Source organism: Phycodurus eques, chromosome 2, assembly GCF_024500275.1.
Source record: "Phycodurus eques isolate BA_2022a chromosome 2, UOR_Pequ_1.1, whole genome shotgun sequence".
NCBI lineage: Eukaryota > Metazoa > Chordata > Actinopteri > Syngnathiformes > Syngnathidae > Phycodurus > Phycodurus eques.
In genome coordinates this window covers 10,981,682-11,008,756 of record NC_084526.1, presented here as the reverse complement: position 1 = coordinate 11,008,756, position 27,075 = coordinate 10,981,682, and the positions used below count along the sequence as shown (strand labels likewise).

Below are 27,075 nucleotides of genomic sequence, written 5' to 3'. Positions count from 1 at the left end.
TCACTAACCTCATACACCTAAACATTAACAATAAGCATATTTCGAATATAGTTTAAATACAAATATGCTAGAGAGTTCATCTGCGATAAGAGAAACACATTCAGATGTTACCAGGCTATAATTGTCAATAAAAGGTGAAGCAGTCCAAGCACAGAAAAGGACATTAAAAGGTAGCTGCCGTTAGAAGGAACGTAGGTGCCGGTACAAAGAATTAATGGGAAATATCATCTCGGCTGTGCAAAGAAGGAGCACAGGCTGAGATCACAATCGAGTTGACAATGAAATATACACAGCACATGACAGTGTAACAATGTGAAAGTGAGCAAAACAACTAAATTAACAGCGGCGTGCAAGTACCGACGTATTCTAACACTGTGGAGGTTTCTTTGTCCATAGTGCTGCTTCCATATGACCTATAAATGAAACACTCAAAAATAAAATGAAGAACTGGTGCATGCTAACTGTTAAGATTGAAATGAAAAACTAAATTGTGCTAAAAAAGTGGAGTGTAATTACTGTAAATGTCAACTGTTTTGCTCACTGAACATGACAGTTGTCGTCTTGTTCCGGCGACTCCTCTGAATGAGGAGCGGCGGCTTCCTCGAAATTGTCAGTAGAGGAAGGACTCTGCTGGAGTAAAGGGAACAACACCTGTTGGACGAGAGAGAGAGAGAGAGAGAGAGAGAGAGAGAGAGAGAGAGAGAAAATCAATATGACAAGGAAGAGCAAATACATTAAAGAAAGCACAGGGTGGACATGTTTGAGAGAAACATTAGGACGTAGCATGATCTTCAGTTGAGGTGATGAGCTAGAAAGGAGAACTTGGCTGAAATGGACTCTCTTGCTGTTTAAACTAATGTTGTGTAGCATTATTTCATGTGATTAATGTTGCCCACTCAACATCCTTTGTAGCCCGATCATCCTGGAAGGGGGATCCCTCCATCGGTGATCCATCCTCAAAGTTTCCTCCTTTTTCCCCCAAAGAAATTTATTTTTTGGGGGGGTGGGGGGGTTCCCCTTGTCCGGATGGGGGGGTCTAGACCAGAAGATATCGTTGATTTTTGTGAACTGTGGACCCGTGAAGCCCTTTGACTCTTTTGGGGCTATTTAAGTAAACTTGACTCAAACGCAAACTGCATGGGCCGGCTGGCCCACATCTGTTAGATGAGGCGGACGCCCCTCCAGCTGTCTGTCTTGTCCCATGTAGAGTTGTACAGGTCAGGCACGGCAACCACAGAATAATATTTGGGGCTTGGAAGCATGGGCCTCCGGTCAAAAGTGTCCAAATGTCTTTGGAAATGTTCAGCACGATTAACTCTGTGACTTCCACTAGACTCTTTTCTTTTATCATAGAGAGAAAAAAAAAAAAAAAATATCTATCTATCTATATATATATATATATATATATATATATATATCTATATATATATATATATATCTATATATCTATATATATATATATAGAGAGAGAGAGAGAGAGAGAGAGAGAGAGAGAGAGAGAGAGAGAGAGAGAGAGAGAGAGAGTTATTGCTCACCTTATTGTCTGACGTGTGTCTGGCAGCCAGTCGAGGGCTGCAGCGCTTCACAGTGGTTCTCCTCATGATGAAGGGGCTGGCCTCCCCCAGGGGGATGTCAGCAAAGCCTGACAGAAACAAATAATGACTCCGCCACATCTACACGTTATAGTGCATAATGATTTAAAAACAAAATGGCAGCTGGGCATCCATACCTCTCTGTACCAACTCTGGAAGTCCCTCAGGCCTGAATTCATCCTCCTGCTCATTTCTTGGTTGTGGCGTGGTCACAGCGTTGGCTCTGATCTTCTTAGTGAGGTTGTGAAGAGCTTCCTGAGCACTGTCCTTGTTATTCACGTGTTTGTGACCCCTCTTTCCATTGCCCTGCGGTAACCTCTGAGGAGTAGAAGGAGGCGTGTTCTCGGTTTTGTCATCCAGACCTTTGGTAGAGGACCTTGCTGAGCGTCTGCGGCCGTCAGCGGCGCCGGAGTGAATTATGCTGTCTTTGTTGGAGGGTTTGCTCGCCGTTAAGTACTCCAGCCTCGTCGTCAGCATCTCGTTGGCCTCCTCCAACTTGTGCACCTCCAACATCAAGCTGCAGTATTTGTTCATGGTGTCGTCCACCTCCTTTGTCTTCTCCTCCAAAAGCTGTTCCAATTCTTTAACTTCACCTTTCACCTCCTCCAGAGCTCTGCTTCGGGATTCCAGGGCAGCCTTGCGCTCCTCCACCTCTTTGCCTCTTTCCTCACACTCCGCTCTCGCCTCTTTAAGGGACGACTTCAGCTCCTCCACCACCTTTTTCCTCTCCTCGGCTTGAATCTGCAGTTGTGTATCCTCCACCTGCGCCGCCTCACTGTGCAGTCCATCTGGTGGAAAAAACGCAGGTCCATGTTTAAAATGTACTACATGGCGGATTTTTTTGTGTGGACCGCATTTGTCGCAGCAATCTGCGGATAATAGCGATCGTTAATACTGTACAGCTGGGGTCCCCAACTGGTACCGGTCCATGAGACATTTGGTACCGGGCCGCACAAAGGGACTGAATGAAACATTATTTTATTGCTCATCAGCGTGAGAAAAAAATTATTTTGAAAATCAGGCACATCAGTTTGTGGCTCTATCAAAATGCTCGTGTGATGTGCAAACAAACAAAAACAACACAAGTATGCTCACAAGCTAGTTTTTACCCCAAGATGGGAGCGGCTCGTTGAAGAATCAAGTGCAGGGCTTCCAACTAATTTCGTCCTTCATCTTTGAAGGTTTTTGGGTTTTAGAAGATAAAGGTTTTGAAGGTTCTTTCGGTAGGACAACGTTACAGGGCCATTGTGTTGAAAACACTTTATTTCCATGTCAACATAACCAGCTATAGAACGCCATATCTTGGACATTACTGCCATCTAGGGGTCTTCACAGCACACAGTACTGATCAATACTGTTGAGTATTTTCTATACATGTTATGCTTACAATTTTTCCGAGTTAAAATAAAAATGTGTTTTAATAAGTAGGAGGGGTAAAAATGTAATGCATATCTTTTTCACATGGTTTTGCAGATTTTCACATATTACAGCTGGGTCTGGAATGTAACCCCCACATCGAAAAGGGATTAACTGTACAGTACTTAAATATGAGCCAGAACGGAGGAGGACATTGTATGTACGAGCAGCGTCAGGTGAACAAACCTGAGCCACTCAGTATGAGCTGCTTCTCTTGCTCCAGCTGTTTGCAAGTCTTCATCCAAAGGGTCAACTTGCTGGAGGCGGCGTCTCTCTCCTTGGACACGCGAGCGACACGAGACGACAGCTCAGACACCTGGACGGAAACAAGGAGATACAGGGATTGATGAAGGAATTCAAACCACCGATTAAGTCTATCGTATAGTCTATATTTTGCTTCGCACAAAAGTGCATTATTATCCGTCCATCTATTCCATATGTTAGGTGTGCATACCTGCTCATTGAGCTTTGAGACCGAGAGCTGCTGAGTTTCCAGCTTCTCCTCCAAGGAGGCAACTGTGGACTGAAGGCTCTGTTGCTCCTGTGACATTTTCACCTTCTCTTCTTCAGTTCTCTGATTCTCTTGTGCCAGCAGAGAAAGAGCAGAGGACAAACTGTTCTTCTCTTCTTCCAGCAACGACAATGATGTCTGAAGCTTCTTTGTCTCCCCCTCCAGCCTCTGTCTGTCCTCCTCTGTTCTATCTCTCTCCTGCTTTAGTACAGTTTGCTTCTCCTCGGTAGAACGGACAGTCTCGTTCTCCTGCTTTAGTCTCTCTTTTTCTTCTAGAAGTCGTTTGTTTTCTCCTTCTAGCTGTTCCTTGTCATCTGCATCTCTGGCTTTTAAAACGTCTTCCTCCAAACTCTCAATGTGAGTCATCAGATTCTTTTTCTGCCCTTCCCACTGCTCTCCATCCATCTTCCACTTCTCCAGCAAGTTCTGAAGCTGTTGTTTCTCTTCCTCCAGCTTCTCCAGGAGGCTCTTCATTCTCTGTCGCTCCCTCTGCATTTCTGCACTATTTTCTTGAAAGGACAGCTCTCGCTGATGAGATGCTTCAAGCTGCGCTTGGAGGTTGTCCACTCGCTTCTCTGCTTGCGCCCTCACCCCCCTCTCTAACTCCTCCACGCTGCACCTGTGCCGTTCCTGCTCTTCTCTACGATCTATCTCTGCCCTCTCCAGCCCTCGCTCCAGCTCCTCCTTAGCAGCCTTCAGCTCCACCAGCTCTACTCTTTTCGTTTGCAGCTCTCGCTCCAGTTGCTCCTTCTCGGATCTCAGGTTGTCCAGAGTGGCAGAAAGCTTCAAGAACTCCTCGTTAAGACCTCTCTTCTCTTCCTCCACCTGGGGGCCAGACAAAATAAAACCCAATCAGGAACAAAAGAACAGAAATTAGGAATAATTTGAACCATGATGAAAATGAACAAAACTTCATTTGCATTTTATGCACAAACCGCTATTATGTCATCCCCCTTAAATTACACGTCATTTGAAGATACAGTGGACCTTTTGCAAAGCAATGCGTTAAGTATTTGCTGTGAAAAGATCAGCTTCAATAATAGTTTCTGCAATCAATATGTTGCAAGAGAGTGAGACGGCATCTGAATGAAAAATAACCTCTGTCGTTAAATGTATGATAACCTGGGGTGAGGTTGTGCAATAGGTATATTCAAAAGTAGTGCAAGTACTTTGAGGTCGAAAGGGCATCAAAAAGTCTTTGATTTTTTAAAGACGAGGAAGAGACATGCAGCTACTCATTTTTTTTTAGTTTTGACGTTTCCCATGTTGTCACTATGTGTTAACATGCCGACCTTACGGTGAACGCGGAAGTGCTGCGTGCAATTACAATTTTAAACATTCTCAACAATTTGAAAACGGCCAAAACACTCTCTAAAACCCTACCTAGCAGCCACCAGGTTTTAATCAGATCCAAAGCAAGACTTAATGACTCTCAATGCAAAATACTGACTGATGTATTTGCAGGAGTGTATAAGTGCAGCGGCACGGTGACCAACTGGTTAGCACATCCGCCTCACAGTTCTAAGGACTCTGGTTCAAATCCGGCCTCCACTGTGTGGAGTTTGCATGTTCTCCCCGTGCCTGCTTGGGTTTCCTCCCACATCCCCAAAACATGCATGGTAGGTTAATTGAAGACTCTAAATTGCCCGTAGGTGTGAGTGTGAGTGGTTGTTTGTTTATATGTGCCCTGCAATAGGCTGGCCAGTTCAGAGTGTACCCTGCCTCTTGCCCAAAGAGGCCCGCGACCCTAGTGAGTATAAGCGGTATGAAAATGGTTGGATGTACAGTTTCCCTGCAATGGATCATACAACCACAATTAAAGCTGCAAGTAGCGATGATTGGGGCACTCGCACCTCCAATCCTCATAAATGATATTGACATTTTCACACCATGCTCTCCCCACTTTAAATAGCAGAGGCTAAAAACCTACGCAATTTTGCATGGCCCACCTTTCTAGGATAGCTGCTTCAGATCGGGGATCATTTGGGTGAATTCCCTAGTGGGAGTCCGGGAGCCCTGGAATTTGGCCAAAATGGCTGCTTCAAACCAATAAGGCAGACTTCCTGTTCAATTCCAGGCATTGGTCCTCGAGACTTTTTTGTGCATCTTGTTATGATAGACAGTGACCACCAAATGTGTATAGATTCGAGAAACTGGTGTTGGGGGTTGGTTTTTGGTAACGTTTTAGAGGGCACTATCGAGTGCGTTTTTGGGGCGTCGTGTTCCGGACCCCTAAAATGCAGATATTTTTACAGGGATACATGGTGGGTTTTTGGGCATGTTAAGGTCTCCCAAAAGGTAATGAACCTGCCAGAGGACTACTAACATCGTGATTCCAAGAGGCCTTCAATAACAAACATAAAACAATACTACATAAAACGTCTCTCCCAGTGTCAATAAAACGGTGCATTTACTTGCATGTACTTGAGGCTTTCGTTGTACACTGTCCAATGACAAAGATAGATTCTAATTCTAATTGCTTTCTAAGTTTTTCCCCCTAATATATAAATACCATTATTGTATAAGATCTCATTAGATTGTATGAGGTATATGATGTGGGTGATGATGAGTGTATGTTGCTTTGTCCAGTAAACAGTACATCAGAATCAAACAGGTTCAAATGAATGTACCATTGTCCTTTCCTCCTCCAGCTCAGATTTTGTGGTCTCAGCCTGTATCAGATTGCAAATCACAGAGTAGTGTTACAATGGTCTGTCTCATTGTTTGTCTTGAAGCATTTAAGGTCAGAGAAGTATAAATGTTTGCGTGTACCTGAAGGACAGCTTCCTCAAGGTCTTGCTCTACATCTTCCTTCTCTCGCTGCAGAGCATCAATTCGGTCTTGCAGTGAGTCAGACTTCCTCTGAGCAGCTACCGACACACACACACAGTCCCGGTCAGGCCACTAACAAGACTGAGAAACGTGACGGTGCTGCAAAAGATGCGAGTAAGTTACCTTTGAGGAGTTCACCCATCTGCTTCTTCTTCCTCTCGTCAGATTCGATGCGAACGCGGAGCTTTTCAATGCCGCTCCGCATCTGCTGGACTTCCTCCTGTGTGGAGTTCAGACGAGAGGCGATTTCTCCCTTTTCCAGTAGAGAAGACTCCAAAGACTGCGTGAGCTGTCGCACTTCTCCCTCCAAAGCCTGGGCAAAGGAACAGTGGTGGAATTACAGAAACATTAAAAGCCTATATTTACTGACATGCTTTCATCGCTCTTCTTATTCACCTGGATTTTGCTGAACAAGGTCTCTGTGTTTTGATTAGCAGTTGTGTTATCATCTTTAATTTTGTCAAGCTGCCCAATCAGTTGTTCCTTCTCTCCACTCTGCTGAGACATGGCTTCCTCCAACACGTTCATCTGCTCCAACAGCTTGAGACAGAAAACAGCTATTATTGTCAAAGTGTGAGGAGGAGAATAAGACATTCGTTGTGATTAGAACTTGCTTATTAAAAAAACAATAGTCAAGTGTGTACCCATTGGCTCTCTGTCTTCATTTTGTCCATGTTGACTTGCAGGGCTTCATTCTCCCTCTTCCCTGCTCTGATGTCCTCCTCCAGGATGGAAATTAAAGACCTGGTATCACAGTTGGACTTCTCTAGCCCGTGTACCTTCTCTCGCCACTGGCCTGCAGTCTGGCTCAGCTCCTCTCGTTCCTCAGTGCAGGAAACCAACTCAGATCTCAGGTGGATTGTCTGGAGAGGAAAAATAACATTCGGTATACACATCCACTGTACAAGAATTGTATTAAACACAGTAAACCTATGCTGCCTTGGCTTCCTGTGACTGCGTCATATTGCGTGGCTGACTGACTGAATAACACTGACTTTAAAATGGGTTCACGTCACAATACACAGTTATTCATGTGTTTTTGTCAAGAATGTGCCAAATTTTAGTCTGAAACCACATAAAACACATTTTACGGGGACATGCGGTATTCGTAAATTTTCACAGCAATTTTTGGAAAGTAACCCCCTCCGAAAGGCCAGCGTTTCCTTGTGTATACAAAAAAGAATTTTATGCAAAAAGATAGACACTTCAGTACAGTGGACCCCCACGATTCGCAGGGGATACGGACCGAGCCTTGCAGCAAATATTGCCTATAGGTGCCACAAGATGACAGCAAATCACTACATGAAGCTCCTTCACTCTAACATAGTTCCTTGGCACCAAGATGCCACGAGGTGGCAGAAAAGAACTACATGAAGTTACTCAACTTACTTCAATGTGGTTCCCTGGTAACAATATGCCACAAGATGGTACCAAAGTAAAACTTATTGCTTTTGCACAACAAAAGTGAATAGGTGAGTTTATCAGTGAATAAAAGGATAACCCCCCCAAAACAAAACAAAAACAAATCTCAATTAGGTAAATTTGCTAATGCCGAACAGTGAATATGCAGGAGTTCATTGTAATGATTTGGGCTGATGTAAATATCTTGCATGTTGACATTTGAACTGTGAATGAGTGCTCACCTCAGCGGAGAGCGTTTCTATCTGCTGCTCCAAGCCCAAGCACATCCTCCTTTGAGTTTCCAGCTCATCCCCCAGCTTGCTCCGCTCCTCCTGCAGGGCCTCCAGCTCACACTCCATGCCAAGGATGTGATGCTCCAGGTTGGCTTTCTCTGAGCGAACCCTCTTCAGCTCGCTCTCCTGCTGAAGGAATTTATCGTCCCACCCGCCTACACAGCAAAAATGAAACCTCTAACTCAATCGCTGTTTATAATATAGAATGTAGATGCTTGTTAATGAGTTATAGAACTACGAATAACTGGCAATGTTACAATTTCACATGCATTTACACTCATAATTGATCTGCATATTTACCTTTAGCCATTTCTAGTCCCTCCACCATCTCCATAACATCAGTTAGCTGGCATTTAGCTGTTTGGAGCTGCAGTGTTAATGTTTCCCTGGCCTCTGACAGCTGAGACAACTACATTCAAACACACAGCATTGGCATCACAATTTAATAAACAAATGCTATTTGTACACTAGGAATATATGAGTCTCTAACCTACCTGATCAAAGAGGCTATTCTTCTCCTTCAGAACATTGTCCATCTTATTTGCTGCACAACGCGCTGCTTCTTCTGCTGCATCAACTTTCTGCTCCAAGTTTTGAACTTGCACTTGGAGGTCTGAGGTCAGCTCCTTCCTCAGTGCAAGGTCGGAGGTGAGCAGGTCAATCTCTGAGAGCAGGGAACGGATTTCCTCTTCCCGATTTGAGAGTTCTTCGTGGTCATTTTGTAACTGCAAAAGCTCTGTCTCTGCAAGACAGAATGTCAACACATACATTATTCGACATTTGGATATACAAGTGGAATAATCTGTAAAGTGAGAAATTCTTATATGATGCTAGTGAAAACATGCAGTGAACGTAATGTTATGTCCAGAAAATGTAGGCAGCCAATGTGTGTGTTCCGTTACTCACTGGTAGAGTGTAGCTCCCTAGTCTCCTCTGCAGAGGAGGAGCATAGTGCCGGTTCAGCTTCATTTTCAAGGACGCCCCAGGGAAGGTTCTCCTCAGGAACCTGCAAGAAAGTTAAAAAATTCACACCCAAAGTCAGTTTGTTTATTCCAGCACATCATATTCGGTGAAAGCACTAAAAATAATAATTTATGAGCAACCTGGTCGAAGGAAAACTCAACAAAACAATTATGTCATACCTCATCATGACCAAATAGCTGCTTTTTAATTTCCTGCATTTCATGTCCATCTTCGACACATGCATCTCTATCTTCCTCCATGTGTTCCTCGATTATCTCTGGTTCGATTACTTCCGTCTTGAGGACAGGTTCTGTTTCACTGCAAGATTCGAGGAAGATAAGCTGTATTTCTCCCAATAATTGTGCATTTGTGACAAGGTGAATTGTCACCATACCTGGGGGCCTCATCAGGTTGGATTGAGAATTTCTCCAATTTGGACTCATTTACTGCCGAAGAGTCTAATGCAGGTTCCACAATGGGTTCAGCATGAATGTGGATTATTGCCTCTGCTGGAATCACCATTACAGATAAATCAGTCTCAAAGAGCAGACACCAATGTTCAAACAAAGACCCCTTCTGAGATTATCATTTACAAGTCACAGTAATTAAAGTCTGCGCTCACCACTGATGGCTGCATTTTCAGGCTCTGTGGAACTCAACTTTTCTTGGGGGCTCTGTTGGTCCTGGAGTTTTGAGAGCTGCTCTATGAGGAGGTGCTGCTGGCCGACCTGTTCCAGCAGCAAGTCATACTGGTGCTTGAACACGCTCAGCTCTTGTTGTAAGCACGACAACTTCTGATTCAGTTCACCCTGCTCCGTTTCAAACTGCTGGTTCCTGAGACACAATCAAGTTGCACCAGTCATTTAACAGCACATCAACAGAAACAGTGATACAGTGAACCCCCATTTATAGTGGGGGATACATTCCAGAATCCAGACACACCTGCATTAGCTAAGATTTTGCCATGTTTTGTTTTTTAAGATAGTTATCACCCCTTCTACATTCTTTAAACACATTCATACTTTATAAAAGACACTTTTTAAACATAAATGTTTGAACACAAAAATAATATCCATCCATCCATCCATCCATTTTCTGAGCCGCTTCTCCTCACTCGGGTCGCGGGCCTGCTGGAGCCTATCCAAGCTATCAGCAAACATAAAATGTTTAGAAACTACTGCAGACATTGTAGTGCGTGTGTGTTAGATATGTGCCTTGAAGAGGCGGGGCCTGATGGGTTGGCGGGTGATAGTGAGTCTGGATGTGAGTTTCTGGGCATGACCTATGGCTGACAGCAGCTCCTGTGTGAGTGTGCTCAGTGTATTTTTCTTTTGCTTTGTTCTACAGAAAATGAATGGGAGAAAAAAAAACAACAACAGGCCCACCCTCTTAAAAAATGTCTACAACGGAGTGGTGGTGCAATCAGCTATTAAACGGTCCATCCATCCATTTTCTGTACCACTTATCCTCACTAGGGTCGCGGGCGTGCAGGGTACACCCTGAACTGGCCAGCCAATCGCAGGGCACATAATGTACAGACAAGCATTTACGCTCACATTCAAATCGAAAGAGAATTTAGAGAATTCAATGAACTAAACACGGCGAACATGTTTTTGGTGCGTTTGAGGAAGCTGGAGTAAACCCACGCAAGCATGGGGAGAACCTTTGAATCCAGAACCTAAGAACTGTGAAGCAGATGTGCTAACCACTATTTCACCGTACAGCATGTATATTATTATTTGTTGAAAGTAATGCTAATCGAATTTAACGGTAACTTAAAAGCTTTCTGTTTTCTCCAAACAACCATTCATACTCACACATATGGGCAATTTAGAGTCTTCAATCAACCTACCATGCATGTTTTTGATGTGCTAACCAGTCGACCACCGTGCCGCGCTATTAAACTGTTAGAATTCAATTACGGTAGTTAAACGAAGGCGGCACGGTGGCCAACTGGTTAGAGCGTCAGCCTCACAGTTCTGAGGACCCGGGTTCAATCCCCGGGTCCTCAGGACTGTGTGGAGTTTGCATGTTCTCCCCGTGCCTGCGTGGGTTTTCTCCGGGCACTCCGGTTTCCTCCCACATCCCAAAAATATGCATAAATTGGAGACTCTAAATTGCCCGTAGGTGTGACTGTGAGTGCGAATGGTTGTTTGTTTGTATGTGCCCTGCGATTGGTTGGCAACCAGTTCAGGGTGTACCCCGCCTCCTGCCCGATGACAGCTGGGATAGGCTCCAGCACACCCGCGACCCTAGTGAGGATAAGCGGCTCAGAAAATGGATGGATGGATGGATAGTTAAACGAATCACGATATAGAAGAGGAAAACCGTAATAGTCATTGTACCTTGCTCTTTTCTCTTCCTCCATTCTCTTTTCTGTCATCTCAAGCTGATTCTTCATCCTGTGACACTCCAGTTCAGAAGACTGAAGGAGGTTTTGGATGCGTTCCTTCTCCTCTCGCAGAGAAGCCACCTCATTGTCACGCATTTTTACGCTCGCTTGGGATCGCCGCTTCTCCTCCATTAGCTGGACTTCACAGCACTGCAGAGCCATGTTCTTTTCCATCAGCTGATTATTGGTTTCTTCCAGCTGAAGTTTGTCCTCCACTGCTTGATTCAGCTTTTTTGCCAGCTCACCGAGTTGAGCCTCAATATGAGATTCCTGTTTACTGAGAAGATCAAGAGTGGTGAGGAGCTGGACTCTCTCTTCAGTGAGCTGCTTCACTGTTGACTCTATGTTTTCTTGACCCGCGGTCACTTGTTTTGTCAGTGCTTCCGCTTGCTGCTTCTCCTCAGTTAAAACTTTCACATTGATCTGCAGGTGTTTGTTCTCCTCAGCTAACACGTCAAGCCTGCTTTCCAACTTCTGCTTCTGAACAGTCACCTCGCTCATGTCAGTTTGTAATTGCTGTTTGTCATTGACTAATTGTTTCAGAGTTGCCTCGAAGTTATTTTTCTCCTGAAGTGACACTTTGTCATCATCATCTTTGTCTTTGATTATCTGGTTGAGAGTAGCAACTTTAGCCATCAAAGTGGCAACTTCCTCTTCTAACTGACTGCATTTGACAGTGTCCCCCTCCAGGCGAGTTATCTCACAACTCCTCTCCAACACTTCCTCTCTGGCTGTAACATACTTTGTCTCCAGCATGGAGTTCTGAGACTGGACCTCCTCCAACCGTGCTTCCAAAACGGAGACCTATGGAAATTAGCATTTTGATCCCAAAGTTTTGTTTGTAATTGTTAACCAGTTGGCACAGGAAAGGAATTATCACAGGTCACAGGCAAAATGACCAATATCTCTACATGCCTACCTGGGCTTTGCTGTCCTCTAGTCGGACCACCATGTCCGACATCTGGCTTTGTTTCTGAGCTAACGCAGATTCCAGTGACTGGATGGTTTCGTTCAGAGTCTCCATTTGATTTTCATAACAGTTGACAGTTGTCTCGTTGTCTTCCAGGTCCATCTGAAGCATCTCAAGCTGCACCTTTATGGAAAAAAGATTAAAAAAAATAAAAAATAAAAAATATTTAAAATACTTTTGAACCGCCCGAGAGGTAATCAACAATATTTATTAATATGGTTGTAATTTACAGAATCATAATGTGTGGTGTTTAGTTTTTTTTATCTTTTCAGTAAACTAAGTTCAGAGGTGGGAAAGTACCGTATTTTCACGACCGTAAGGCGCACTTAAAAGTCTTAAATTTTCTCCAAAATGGACGGGGCGCCTTATAATCCGGCGCGCCTTATGTGTGCACCGAGTTCCAAAATCTATAAATGTTGTGTGATGAGCGCGCCGCTTGACTGACTGGGAGCATTTCCTGCCGACACGCTGCTTATGTAGAGGAAAGGCGGACGTGATCGAGTACAGCATGCGGACATAAAGGGGGAAGGGTGCGCGTGAAGGAGGACGCTAAAGGCACGACCCCATTAGGTATATAGCGCCGGGGTGTGCATTGTGCAAAACAACATCGGTTTGGCTAAGGACCCCCGAAAATAGCACCTAGGAAGAGACATGCTTACGAAGCACAGTTTAAACTGCAAGCTGTGAGTTACGCGGAGGAACATGGGAATCGAGCAGCCGCAAGAGAATTCAAGATCAACAAATGCATGGTTCGCAAGTGGAGGAAGCAGGAAAACGAGCTTCGCCGAGTCAAGAAGATGAAGCAGAGTTTCCGGGGAAACAAGGTGAGGTGGCCCGAGTTGGAAGACCAACTCGAGCAATGGATTAATGAGCAAAGAACAGCCAGGAGAAGCGTCTCTACAGTCACCATTCGACTGAGGGCAATAACGCTTGTAGAAGAAATGAAAAACCAACATTTTCAAGGAGGTGCTTTCGTTTTATGAAACGGCGCCATCTAGACTACCATGGCGCAGCAACGTCCGGCGGATTACAAGGAAAATCTGGCCATCTTCCGCTCCTTCTGCAGTAAAAAGATTGCCGACAAATACAGCCAGCCCAACCGCATCGCCAACATGGACGAGGTGCCGCTCACTTTCAACATCCCGGTGAACCACACTGTAGAGAAGAAGGGGACCACCACGGTAGCGATATGCACAACGGGGCACGAGAAGTCGGCTTTTACAGTTGTGCTTGGTTGCCATGGTAATGGACAGAAACTGCCACCTGTGGTGATTTTTAAGAGGAAGACGCTGCCTAAAGAAAGGTTTCCAGCTGAAGTCATTGTTAAAGCCAATCAAAAGGGTTGGATGGACGAGGAGAAAATGAGAGAGTGGATGAGTGAGGTGTACGTAAAGAGACCGGGTGTTTTTTTTCCGCAAGTCACTGTCCCTGTTGATCTGTGACTCCATGCACGCCCATCTCACAACCGCTGTGAAAAACCAAGTGCAACTAAGACTGGGAGGCAATGCCGGGCGATTAATTTACCAGTTTATACTAAAATTGTTCAATTAATATATTTTATTTATGCATCACATAAAATAATTCTGTTGTATTCATTGTGAATATAAAATAGGAAAAAGAAAAGAAAAAAAGAACCAAACCTTGATTTTGTTCATGGCAACCATCTTCTCTTTCAGGACCTCAGTAGTCTTGGCATGTTCTACTTCTGCACAGTTCAGCTTCTCCTTCAGACTCTTTATGCTGGCGTCTCTTTCCTCCAAACCTTGCGAGGCTGCAGACAGAGTTGCCTTCATGGTCTTCACTCGTGTTCGGACGTTACTCAACTCGGCTTCGGTGGCATTCTCTGCAGCTTCACACCGTTCTCGGAGGCTCTTTTCCTTGCTGAGGAAACTTTGGACCTCCAAAGCCTGACTCTCAGATAGTTGGCTCACCTTCTGTCTGAGCTCTGCAGCTTCTTTTTCCAAAGCAGAACCCAGATTTACTCTCTCAGTCAGTGTGTTCTCCAAGTTGGTCTTGACTTCAGTCATGGAGGAGAGACTCCTTTCAAGAGCATCCAGGTGCATTTTGAGGTCGGCATGTGAGCGGTTGACCACCTCAAGTTCACTTTTTAAAAGTGGGAGTTTCTCAGCTGCATCTTTGCTTGCAGATACATGCTCCTCTAAAGAAGATATTTGCTCCTGCAGCTTGTTTACCTTCTCAGCATGTGTATCTTTGAGGAACTTCACAAGAGAGATATTACATTTATTAGCAAATTGACTAATGATAAGACTGTTTATTTTTTAAATCTACATGTGATAAGACTGTACCTCCGTTTCTTTCACCCTCTTTTGAGAAGCTTTTTCCAGGTCTTCATTTTGTTTCTCCAGAGACAAAAGCCGAGCCCGGTCTTCTCCGAGCAGCCTCTCTTTCTCTGTTACTTGGGCACACACCTCCCTCAGCTCCTCCTCAAGCTGTTGCAGTTTTTGCACCTTTTCCGCATCTATCCTTTTGTGTTCCTCCTCGCGCTCTGACATCTCCTTACTTTGTTTCTGCAGCTCTGCTCCAAACTGCTCCTGAGCTTTCAGCAACTGATCCATGGAGCTGATCTGAAACGAGCAAAACACGAAGTGTAGTGAAAGTCAAAACACTATTATAGCTCTTATTCCAAAATTCTAGATCTATGAATGAATCAGGGGTGATTTGGATTAATTTGCAAATCCCCATGAAAAAAAAAAAAAACTAATCCCAAATCTTAATTTTCCCATTTGAATGAAAACGAGTCAAAGAATAAAATAATTCTTACTTTATTCATATAAGCGCTGCAATGCTGCCTAAGGCTGCTACCATTCGCTTCTGTGCATGAACGCATTGTAGCTTCACCACGATCTCCATAAATAATTATTTGTAGGGGGGGGGGGGGGGGGGGGGGGGGGGGGGTTTGGGGGGGCGGGATAAATAAATAAATTAAAACGAGCTCTGCTTTGATGGAGGCTTGCGTTTAGCCTGGCTCTCCAATGAGCTGGACGGATAACATGGAAGCGCCACAACGGAAGCGGAAAACAAGCCATCACTGGAGAGGGCGGCTGATTGATGGTCATAGTCATTCGTTACTCTCAAAACAAATAACGAATGGGGTTTTATGGTGCCTATGGAGTCTGACCACTACAAAACACACCTGTTTTTTGGTGAGTAGGAGCTCTTGCTGAGTTTCCTCCAACTGTAACTTGATTTGCGTCGTCTCCTCTGCCTTCACTGCAATGCTTTCCTCACATTTTCTCAACACAGCTGCTTTCTCCTCTGATAATCTGGGTGCAAAAGATGAACCATGTTACAAACATATCGTTTATTTTATTTTAGGGTTATAATGACTCCAGTGACTCACAATCAATAAACACAAAACTCTCACATAGTATAATCAAAATGTAATAGATAACATAATAGTCAATTTACAGTGATAACCTCATTTGTGCTCAAGGATGACACATTCGTTGATACATTCCAGTCGCTTTCTACCCTTGAGCGATAACAGAATGCACATTCATGCAAGAGCGGAGCTTTGTTAGTAAGCAGGATTTTCATAACTACAGTAGTAGTAGGGCTGGGCGATTCATCGAAATTTAATTGTGATTTTGATTTTGGCTTCTCACGATCATAAAAACATTATAACCGATGAATAACGATTAATGTACTGAATGGTGCGGTGTGTGCATGTAAGTTCCTCCGTTGTAAAAGCACCTGCGTTGCTTGTGGCAACCCGTGATGCATGTTATTTTGCCCTCCCAGAGCATGCTTTAAGATGTTTATTGACACCCCTTTTGCGTAAAACTAAATGCACAACAACAGCAATTACACACATTGCATGGTTAAATACAACACACACTTTGTTTGAGAATCATCGCCAACTTAATGCTAACACTCAATGGAAAATTTATTGATTGGCTAGCTAACAGAATTATAAGTGAGGGGAGGGATTTACCTTTGAATAACGAATATTCACACACAACCGTGTTACTACATAAAGACACACATAATACTCACAGGCATATACTGTATTCTTCTTAATCTGTGAAATACGACTTCTATTTATCAAGTTCGATCGCAACTTTCTTCTTCTAGTCCAGGGGTGTCAAACTCATTTTTGTCGCGGGTCAAATCGCAGTTAATGGATTCCACTCAGAGGGCCGTTATGGCTGCAAACCCATATGATTGTCTCAGATTATTACATATACGCAAATGAATGGATAATTACTTGTGAAATCAGAAGCCAGTAAAAACAGTTTGTTCAAGTACAGTATAATCAATTTTATTTTAAAAGTGGCGATGGTCACAAAAAATGCTTGCAATAGCGCAATATTTTTAAAAGTGAAGTCAATTTGCAATTTTGGTATTTTAGCAAGAAACGCAGTCGATGCACACTCTCGGGGGCCACATAAAATGATATGGCGGGCCGGATCTGGCCCCCGGGCTACCAGTTTGGCACCTGTGTTCTAGTCTTTTATCTTAATGTGTGTATCTGCATGCATGCACCACACTGGCCTAAGAGGCCAAGGCCTGCACAGCAGGAACAGCAGGTATTTTGTTTTATTTATTGTTTCTATTCTTCTTGCTATTATGTTAATATATGACTATTTTACTTGTTACTATTTATTTTCTTATTGTTCTATTAAGTCATATTTAAAGTTAAGTTTTGGTAGTTGAATAAATGCTAAGTTTTAAAATCAATTAACAATCATGTTTATTAATTGTGATTTCAATATCAATCAAAACAATTAGGATTACGGTGGACCCCTGCTGTTCGCAGGGGATAGGGACTGGGCCAACCGCAAATAGCGATAATTGACGCCCGTTATTACTGAATTTAAATTTAAAAAAATAGAAAAATAAAGAAAAATAATTTTGCACTCTGCTGACCATGGAGAAGAATTCCATTTTAAGTTAAGTGGAAGCTACCTCTGCTGACTGGAGAAACACTGTATTATTGTATCAGCTTGAAAAAGAAAAAATGTGGTACACAGTAACGACAATGAATAAAAACATATTTTGAGGTTGTTTTACAACCTGCAAATTGTGCAAAAAAAAGAAAAAAAACCTGTTATTTGAAAGAACAAAAAAAATTTTTAATTACAGATTCTTTTTTTTTCAAAGCCTGAGGGTTAATTAATAATTAGTGTTCAGAGGCGTTTATTTGCTCAACTGATGGTAGCAAGCAATTAGGCATTTAACAGCGAGGAGGCCTGTAATTGTAAAAGGCATTTTTAAATGAGCACCAGACGTTGACCTTATAACTGTTTGTGATTTTTTATTTTTTTTTTACTTTTCGGTTTTATTGCGTGTGCTTTATGTTTAATTAGTCTTAGTCTGAGCCAGTTCACAGCTGGTAAACAACTTGTGCATATATACCTGTAGCAATAGACTTTCATTTAGACACTGTTATTCTTTCATATTTTGCATTCTTTCTAGGATACTGTGCTGCATACCTGTACTTATAGATACACAGTTTTTATTTTAATGTTCTTCATTTCTAATTCGTGCCAAATGGGGGAGAACTGTGGTTGTGCCAGCCTACTCTGCAAGTATCAATAATGATGAGGAGGAAGATGACGGTGCGGTTTGGGTTCGCGCCATCGAGGGGTCTCACACATCACGCCACTCAAGCTACCGCTGCTACTGACCGCCAGCGAGCCAGCAGAGGATTCAGTAGACACTTACTTTCAGCATGGGACCGTGCAATCAGCTGATTTGGCGCACTTCTTTAAAACAACGGTCCCCACTCCTTTTTGCACCACGTTCCGGTTTCACGTAAAAAAATGTTATAATGGGAGGGTTGTAGCTGCCGTGCAGCAAAAATGCTTTGTTTGCTTCCTATACACATAACTCAGGCACCGTCGCCGCTCAACGAACGGTGACGTTTGCGGGGAAGGTTCTTATGCACCACAGGCTCGTAGCTGAGCTCAAATAAACAGAGAAAGGAAGTGGTTCCATTCAGTACATTCACTCAAGATTCCTTCTCTTTCATTTGAAGGCGTTCCCGCGGAACACAACACTACTAAAATCGCCCGTCTTCTGCTGTGCAAAAAATAAAAAATAAAAAAGACTGCAAAATGCTTGGTGCACAAAAGCGCACTAACACACCAACTGGGTGTACTTTTAATATTTTCAGTGCCCATGCGCATCCCTGCTTATACTTCATTATTTAAATAATATTACAATTGATCATGTATTCTGTATTTACAGCTCATAGCTAACAATCCTTCCCCACCTGCCATAAACTACAAAAGGAGTTTGCACAACGCCATGTCTGGGCTGCATGTGGTGTGTGTTGTAGTGGACTACCAATCCTTCCAGTCTACTGCAACATTTACTACTATTTCAGTGTATTATATGTAATTACAGGCTACTTTACTATATATTTGATCTCGAAGGCGGAAAAAAAAAAATTGTTTAACTCAATTCTCTGAGGCACAGTGTCTATTAGAGAGGAGGCTTCTTGATGCAGAAATAGAGTAAGACTAATTGGAAGGCAGCGATAACAAAGAGCAGCAAATAAACGTCTCACCTTAAATTTCTCTCTTCGTGCTCTGCAGTGGCCTGAGCAAGGGTGTCTCTCAGCTGGCATATTTCAGCTAGGCCGAGTTCAATCACTTGTTCTTTGGAGTGCGCCAGGTCGGAGGCTGCTCGCTGCTCATCTTGCAGCTGAGTGATGCTCCTCTCAGCCTCCTCTGCTCGGGCAATTTCCTTTTCCAGCTGCGACTGAAGATCTCTGACCTATACAGATCGAAGGATTAGTGGCCAGCCAAACAGCATGGTGTTTCAGCTGGAAGTTTACAGAATAAACTAGGAATAACCATAGTAATTCACCTGTATTTCAAGCTGGGTCACCTGTGCACCAACATTTTCCAGATCCTTTGTGTGTTTCTGTACAGCCTCAGAGGATTTAGTCTGGAGATCCTTGTACTGATGCTCCTTCTCCTCCAGCTCTGTACTCTTGATGAGGAGTTCTCCCTTTAGGCTGTCAATTTGTGTCGACATCCTGGCCTGGTTCTCCTCTGCACACCTAAGATGCTTCTACAATGCAGGATGAATCATTTGGGTGGAGTTTAACGCTGTTTCGTGTCAGTTACTGATAGGCACTTTATTTTGCTGCCTCTTTGAAAGTACCAAGCATAAAAGACGCTGAAAAGGAGAAACAGGAAGTAGCCTACGGAATGTAGACATTGACAGTAGGATCGTTACTCATGCGGCATGTTCTCGTGTCTTCATAGGTTCATGCGGTCCCTTCAGAACACAATGACTAAGACGTTTGCATAATGTTTGTGTTAATGTGACATACAGTGAGTACGGAAAGTATTCAGACCCCCTTCATTTTTTCACTCTTTGTTATATTGCAGCCATTTTCTAAAATCATTTAAGTTTTCATTTCTTCCCCTCAATCTACTCACAGAACCCCACATTGACAGAAAAAAAGAAATAATTGTTGACATTTTTGCAGATTTATTAAAAATAGTGCTGCAGTGATGGTTGACTTTCTAGAAGTTTCTCCCATCGCCCGACTGCATCTCCGGGGCTTAGCCACAGTGATCTTTGGGTTCTTCTTTACCGCTCTCTGGGTTTTGGTCGTCCCAAACGTCTTCCATTTAAGGATTATGTGCTGCACTGTGCTCTTCAGAACCTTAAGTGCAGCATAAATGTTTTTGTAACCTTGGCCAGATCTGTGCCTTGCCAAAATTCTGTCTCTGAGCTCTTCAGGCAGTTCCTTTGACCTCATGATTCTCATTTGCTCTGACATGCACTGTGAGCTGTAAGGTCTTCTATCGACAGGTGTGTGGCTTTCCTAATCAAATCCAATCAGTGTAATCAAACACAGCTGGACTCCAATGAAGGTGTAGAACCATCTCAAGGATGATTAGAAAAAATGGACAGCACTTGAGTTAAATATATGAGTGTCATAGCAAAGGCTCTGAATACTTATGGCTGTGTGATATTTCAGTTTTTCTTTTTTAATAAATCGGCAAAACTTTCAACAATTAGTTTTTTTCTGTCAATATGGGGTGCTGTGTGTACACTAATGAGGAAAAAATGAAGTTAAATGATTTTAGCAAATGGCTGCTAAGAGTGAAAATTTTAAGGGGGTCTGAATACTTTCCATACCCACTGTATGTGTGACGTTCAATTACATGTGGCGATGTATGCGGGTAAAATACGAACATGGTGGCGCAAAATGCTGCTGGGACATTAGCTCCGTTGCTAAATGTAGATTGTAATCTCGTGGGATTTGTCGTCATGACATCTTTCTTTCCTTCTCTATCCACTTGTCTGTTATAATTTCACTACAATTGACTGTTGTGTGGAAGTTAAGGACGCTCATCCTTCTTGGCTCATGAAAAGGAGTTTGGCTGACTGTTTCATCATTGTTAACGCTTGGAAGCGCAACACATTGGGAGGGCAGTACATATACTGTATGTATTCTGTTGTAGGACTATTACTGGAGCTGCTGCACTTACCTGCAGTTCTTCGTTAGCCTCATTCTGTGAACACAGACTTTTGTCCAACACACTGATTTTGTCAGTGAGTTCCTTCTGTGTGGCCTCTACATCGCTGATGATGGTATTTTTCTCGTTCTTCCACTCCAGCAGAACTTGATGCTTTTGTGTCAGCTGCTTGCACTCATCAAGACTCGCACCAAGACTTTTCTTCAGCTCTTGACTCTCTTTCACAGCCTCTGTCAACTTGTTGCTCAGCTGCTCTGCATCTTGCTTTTGCTTCTGTATTTCCTTCTGGGACCTACAGTGTGATTGTAACAAGGTTAATTGGCTTTCATCAAATCAAGGAGTAAGAGTGGACAGTTCTTTTCTTCCCCCAATGTCTACCATTCATTTTTTGTCTCTGCGTCAGACAGAGTCTTCTTTAGGTTTTCAAGTTCCAGCGTCGAAGCTTGAGACTGCTGCTCCAGTTTGCACTGAAGTCTCTTCAGCTCTTCATGTTGACGTTCACATTTTCCTGAGGAATAAAATGGCATGAGAGGTGTTTAATTTTTTTTTAAATGAGCTGGCTAACCTCCAATGCAGGAGTGGACAACATTTTGTGACCAAGGACCACATTTGATTTTTTTAAAACAGGCAGACGGGCCAGGTAATTTGGAGATGAGGTAAGACAAAAAAGTCAAAGTGTGCACGGGTACGTGAAATAGTTTATCTTAAATAATAAACTAATAATATATACAAATATATACTTTTATTTGTTTTACGCTAAAATAATATTTAATAAAATAATTATTTTGCATGTCATTATTGCAATTATTTATAATTAATGAATTATAATAACTGAATCAATGTAATACAATTTGTATTAGTCTATTATTAAACAATTACAAATAAAAAAAGAATAAATACATTGTAATTAACTAATTTTAGGACAAAACTAAATGAATACTACAAATATTACAGGACGGAATAATGTAAATGCTTGGTGGGTCAGATGAAAGAAACTGAGCTTTGCGTGCGCTAATGCTACCATTAAAATATTACCTTTGAGGTCATCCAGGAGGCCTTGGGTGCGTTTGAGAGTCTGGTCCATGGTCTTCTTCTCATCCTCTAGTTGTGACAGGCGTCTGTTGCTCTGGTCCAGCTGGACAGAAGTACTGTTCTTCTCTCGCTGATGCTCCTGGAGTCAGAAAGAGAAACATACATTAAACTCAGTACACAGGTTATTAAAAGGTATGTTCATATTCCATCCATCCATCCATTTTCTACCGCTTATCCGAGGTGGGGTCGCGGGGGAAGTAGCTTTAGCATATTGCATTTACCAATTAGTTATGAAACCAGTTATCTACCTCCACCAAGCAAAAACACAATGACTAATTAAAAAGATTGCATTAAATTTAATTCCAGATACTAATGATATAAGTGCTTCTTTCAGTGAAAGCAAATCATAGATTTGTACTGGTAAATCACCAGTTTGGAATAGAAAGCAGGTGATAATAGAATCAACCACTAGAAATCTCAAATGTCAGGCAATTCAAAAATGAAAGATGCAAGTTAAAGTCACCTCGAGTTTCTTGCGGAGGTCCTCCTCTTTGGTCTGGCTGGCCTGGAGGCTCTGATGTGAACGCAGCAGCTTCTGTTTCTGCTCCTCCACCTCCCTGTCAAGCTGACACTTCTGAGAACACATCTAGAAACACAACAAGAGGAGATAAGCATTCAGTAATATTCCACTTTAACCTTGCCAGAACTTGAATTTTATAATAAAGCAACTCATGGTAAAAGTAAAACAGTGTTACCTTCTCCAAATCAGTCTGCAGTATATTGTTGTCTTTTTTGGACTGTTGGATCTCTTGTGTTAACTTAGTTCTGGTCTGCTCCATCTGTTGCTCCAAAGCCTGATTAGATCTTTGCAGCTGAGCTTGCTCCTACACACAATGAAATCGATCAGGTGTTATGTTTTAATTTTATCAGATTAAAAAGAAGTTAGAAGTGGTACGGCTCTGTCTTGTCGTACCTTCTGGCTGTCTCTCTCCTGGTCCTTGACTTTCTGTTCCAGTGCTCGTTTGCAGCTCTCAGCATTGTGTCTCTGACAGCTCATCTCCTCTGTAACTTGCTTCAGCTTCTGCTCTACTGAAGAACACTAAGAAAAAGAAGCAACACCCTTTAAGGGACCTTTCCCACAAGGTTCCACACTTTCCTCTTCTAGACGGTGTAATAAACTAAAAAGAAATAAACTAGTTGAAAGACAGGAAATCATGTCTTACCTTGACCTCAAGCTGCTGATGTCTGTCAGTGGTCTGACGCAGCTCATGGCTTGTCTTGGCCAAGTCTCGGTCCCGTTCATTCAGGTCTTTGCGGGCCTGGGTCAGTTGGACTTGCAGGTCCTGCAGTTTGGAGGCCTGACTACTAAGCTCTCTCTCGTGACTGGACATGCTCCTCTCCAGCTCTGACACACGCCCACGAAGCTCTGAAACGATGAAGAAATTCCATCAATCATACAATCTGTCTGAAAAGATACATTCTAGGTCCAACACAATAACTCAACACAGTTACAACTCACCAAAGACTTCAATTTAGAGAAGTAGCCAAAAACTCGTCAAATGTCATTGACAAAGTCTGTTAGTTCCAGAATTGCCTAGCGCTGTGGCGCAATGCAGGCAGAGAATGGGACTGAAGCATTTCCGGGTCACAGTCAGATATACAATATGACTAAATCCAACTCCAAAAGACAAGCCGCACATGCCTACATTGCGGCCATGTTGAATGTGGGGCTTAAAAGTGGCGGCCATGTGAGGATGGCTCTATTTATTGTCTGTTGTACATAGAGCGGCACTGCCGTGGTGTTAGCGCTGAGGAATACAAACAAGTCTCTGGAGTCTGCAACGTGCCGGTTTTTGGTAAAGTAACAGGGTTTTTTTTTGTCAAGCCGTTGCTTTCGAACTAGCAAGCACACTAATTCCTCGCGGTGTGGATAAAATGTGAAACTTTTAAACATTTTCAAGATTTCTTTATAATAATTTACAATAACCTTGTACTGTACTGGGTGTTTTAGGCCACAAAAAATATTACAAAACATAAATATTGGACTGTACAGTAATGTGTGTGCATTTGGCCTAAAACAATTAATTAATAAATAATGACAAAGAAAAAAAATTGGCTTTAATGTAATGGACTGCTGCTGACTTCGGCTATGGGGGAGCTAGCGTGGCGAGCTAGCCCAGCAGCCTGTACTTGTAAGTAAACATTTCACTATGACTATCCCATCACAAATTACTCACTGCTTGACTATTTAAACACCGTATTACCACTGCTAAACCTATCACCAGGAATAAAACATGTTTATCCACGATGACGTTACGTATTGTCATGTATCATACGTGTGCATGTGTAAACCTTAATTTGTCCTCTTTTTTCCATTTTACTTGTTATAACAAACACCGACTGTTTGGCTCATGCAGAAAGGTTCAAAAAACCATTCAAAAATGTTCATTCAATAATCAGTTGCATTAGGTTCTGCTTTTGGAGAATCATCAACACATATGAGCGAGGGAGTACTCATTGTATGACAAAATTGTTCAGGGGGTACACAAGACAAAAAAGGTTAGGAACCACTGATCTAAGGAGTGAATCAAAAGAAAATATTTTTTTAATATTTTGCTGCGGTCATGTAACTATGAAAGTAACAAAAATATAATTGTTGTATCTGATGGACAGTAATAAGATTATAGAGGTGTACCTATTGTGGTTTGTGAGTGCATATACTATGAGTACAAACAGTACCTTGATTTAGGATTTTCAGTTGCTCCATCTGTTGGGATCCACCGGGACTCGGTGCTGTTCTGGTAGAGCTCATCCGCTGGCTGGGTTTGATGGGCGTGTCCTCATGGGCATCCCAGAGGGACGTGCCCCGCCTCTTCAGAGGCGTTTCCTTAACTTCCTGAGACTGGCGTGCGTGGGCCTGATCTTGCTGTTGCCATGGGAATATAGAGGATCCACCTTGGCGACCAGCCATGTCTTTGTGGCTCACGCTTACTGACGACTGACTCAAGAGCTGCAAAAGAGACTGTTTAGCAAAATTTACTTGGAAGACAAGACACTCAGTGACCATGACTGACATACTCACTTTGACCTGCAGGACTTTTAGTTCATTTTCTAGCCTTTTTCTTTCTTCTGCTTCCTGGTTGTATTTCTCTTGAAGGTCTTCTAGTTTATCTGTAGCAAATATACAGGTTGTATGTCAAATTTTTGACATGTTCTTACAGGTACAATAATATATATTATAACTTAAAAGGTTAGGAAGGGCAAGTTTACAGCAGTGTGATACCTTGCGGTCTGTAAACTGAAACTGGAGTGGGGAAACTCTTCTGGGGTGTAACAAATGGCTGCAGCTCCGAGGATGATAACGAGGAGGAAGAGCCAGCAGGTTGAGAACGATCCAGTTCAGTTTTATACCTGAAAGACAACAGATGAATATAGTATTTGATGTTAATTGATGAATGCTGCCCATTCACCATAGCTTCGCTTGAATCAAAATTTGTACAAAAGCACAACTCACTTCTTTAGCTCCTGCTCCAGTCGCTCTATAGTCTTCCTACAAGTGTTAAGCTGCCCCTCCAAATATGTCACCTTTATTAAAACAAAGCAGTTCACATAATTTACAGTTCCATTTTGATTTTAGATGTGCCCCATTGACATTTGGCTGAATTTGCCCATACACTATCAATTTCTCACTGATGAATTGTGTTTTCCCAAACAATACTATAGTAAAATGTATTTAAATGTATAAATCTAACATATCTGGATAGATGATTGAACAAACCCAAGAAAGGAGGACATTTCAATATTGGATTCATATTAAAATATTTACACACATTCACGATTCAACAGTTCATAATAATGATGTATCGGTATACATTTCTGATTGCCAGTGCTATGAAAATTCTCTCTTAATAACTCAACGAGTATCATAAAACTTGAACTTACTCCTTTATGACAGTGGAATATGGTATAATTCTCCACCCGATATATATATATATATATATATATATATATATATATATATATATATATATTTTTTTTTTTTAAACTTACCTGCTGCTCTTTGATCCCCAGATCATGTACAACCTTGTGGCGAGCTTTCTCTACAGAGTCACATGACTCTACTAAAGACTGGTTCTCTCTTTTCAAAGCAGATGTCTCATTGCGTTCACTGTCCACCTGCAAAACAAAACAACAAATACTATACAGTTTATAATTTGATTTCCCCATGCCCCTTCAATGCAGTTTTCCTTTTAGGTGCAGCCATGCAACTCTAATTTCACCCAGAAAAATAACATGGTTTCAATTGTCACAGTTTAGAATCCAGCTGCGATACCTTCTTGACCACTGACCTTTTGTTTCTGCTTCTGTAGGGCTGCCTCCAGAGAGTCAATCTGGAACTGCTTTTGAGTTCTCTCCTTTTTCACTTTGTCCAGCTGGACTTCCATCTCCCGGATCTTCTGCAGGGCCTTTCCCGGAAGTCCATCCTTCCACTCCTCCACCGCCCAGCTCATTGTCACTCACCTGACGAAACAGCCAACACAAGTTGGGTTAGAGTAAGAACATATGATATATGGACAAAAGTATGGGGACACGCAGTTACCAAACCGACATGAAGTGTGTGGTTTTAGTTTGTTAGTTGCAGTTTTTACAGCATATACATTTCTGAGAAAACTACACATTTTTGGGAGAGTCAGAGTGGCTGTGGTATTATTATTTTTTTTATTATTATTATTTGGGTCAAGTGGACGATGGCACCATGTTTATCTGAAATACTGTGATAGTTTTTTTTTTGTAAACCAACGTTAGTGTCCGATGAAGGCGGGTAAGTGTTTTTTTGTTGTTGTTTTTGGGGTGAGGTGGGTGGGTAAGAACGATTTTGAGACTAAGAACATTTAAATTAAATGCTAACTAACATACTAACTACAAGCTTTAAAAGGGATCTAACGTACTAAGTATCTTTCTGTTAGCTTTAGCATTAATCTGTCGTTAAACTAGTATAATTGTCAGCTTCACCCCAGAAAAAAAAATGTACACAGTGAAACCTTAGGTAACGGGTTTAACTATGTATACACTACGAGGAATTCTTCCTGATGGAAATAAAAAAAACTTACTTTGGCGCGATGGTTCTCTACAACGATTGTTGACGACTCGTTGAAAATTCAAATTGTACAGAAACAAACAGGATTTCATCTAAATCGACGCTCA

The 27,075-nt window shown here is 42.3% G+C and overlaps 1 protein-coding gene across 1 annotated transcript; it reads right to left on the bottom strand.

The window, feature by feature from the left end:
* On the bottom strand, positions 1–27,040 carry cenpf (centromere protein F). Its single transcript, XM_061667011.1, has 38 exons — positions 26,982–27,040; positions 26,220–26,391; positions 25,921–26,046; positions 25,385–25,455; positions 25,154–25,281; positions 24,953–25,041; positions 24,610–24,880; positions 23,094–23,296; positions 22,844–22,969; positions 22,626–22,754; positions 22,394–22,516; positions 21,874–22,009; positions 21,217–21,346; positions 20,851–21,130; positions 19,208–19,414; positions 18,906–19,114; positions 15,525–15,654; positions 14,677–14,955; positions 14,011–14,589; positions 12,320–12,493; positions 11,354–12,204; positions 9,631–9,842; positions 9,403–9,517; positions 9,188–9,326; positions 8,952–9,051; positions 8,540–8,787; positions 8,346–8,454; positions 7,995–8,200; positions 6,996–7,214; positions 6,748–6,891; positions 6,475–6,664; positions 6,292–6,389; positions 6,150–6,191; positions 3,463–4,344; positions 3,195–3,324; positions 1,730–2,380; positions 1,536–1,642; positions 1–651 (listed from the first exon to the last, which is right to left on the bottom strand). Exons 2-38 carry the CDS (start codon positions 26,379–26,381, stop codon positions 538–540), a joined length of 8,109 nt encoding a protein of 2,702 aa, XP_061522995.1. The 5' UTR covers positions 26,382–26,391; positions 26,982–27,040; the 3' UTR covers positions 1–537.
* Positions 27,041–27,075: the final 35 nt, after the last annotated feature.

Bases quoted from the DNA above. Each gene is read 5' to 3' on its own strand.
- cenpf (XM_061667011.1), bottom strand. From the start codon at position 26,381: ATGAGCTGGGCGGTGGAGGAGTGGAAGGATGGACTTCCGGGAAAGGCC. The intron at 12,494-14,010 runs GTTTGGTTCTTT...TTTTCCATAAAG, and splicing joins TTGCCATGAACAAAATCAAG to GTGCAGCTTGAGATGCTTCA. The intron at 6,390-6,474 runs GTAACTTACTCG...GTGTGTCGGTAG, and splicing joins GATGGGTGAACTCCTCAAAG to CTGCTCAGAGGAAGTCTGAC.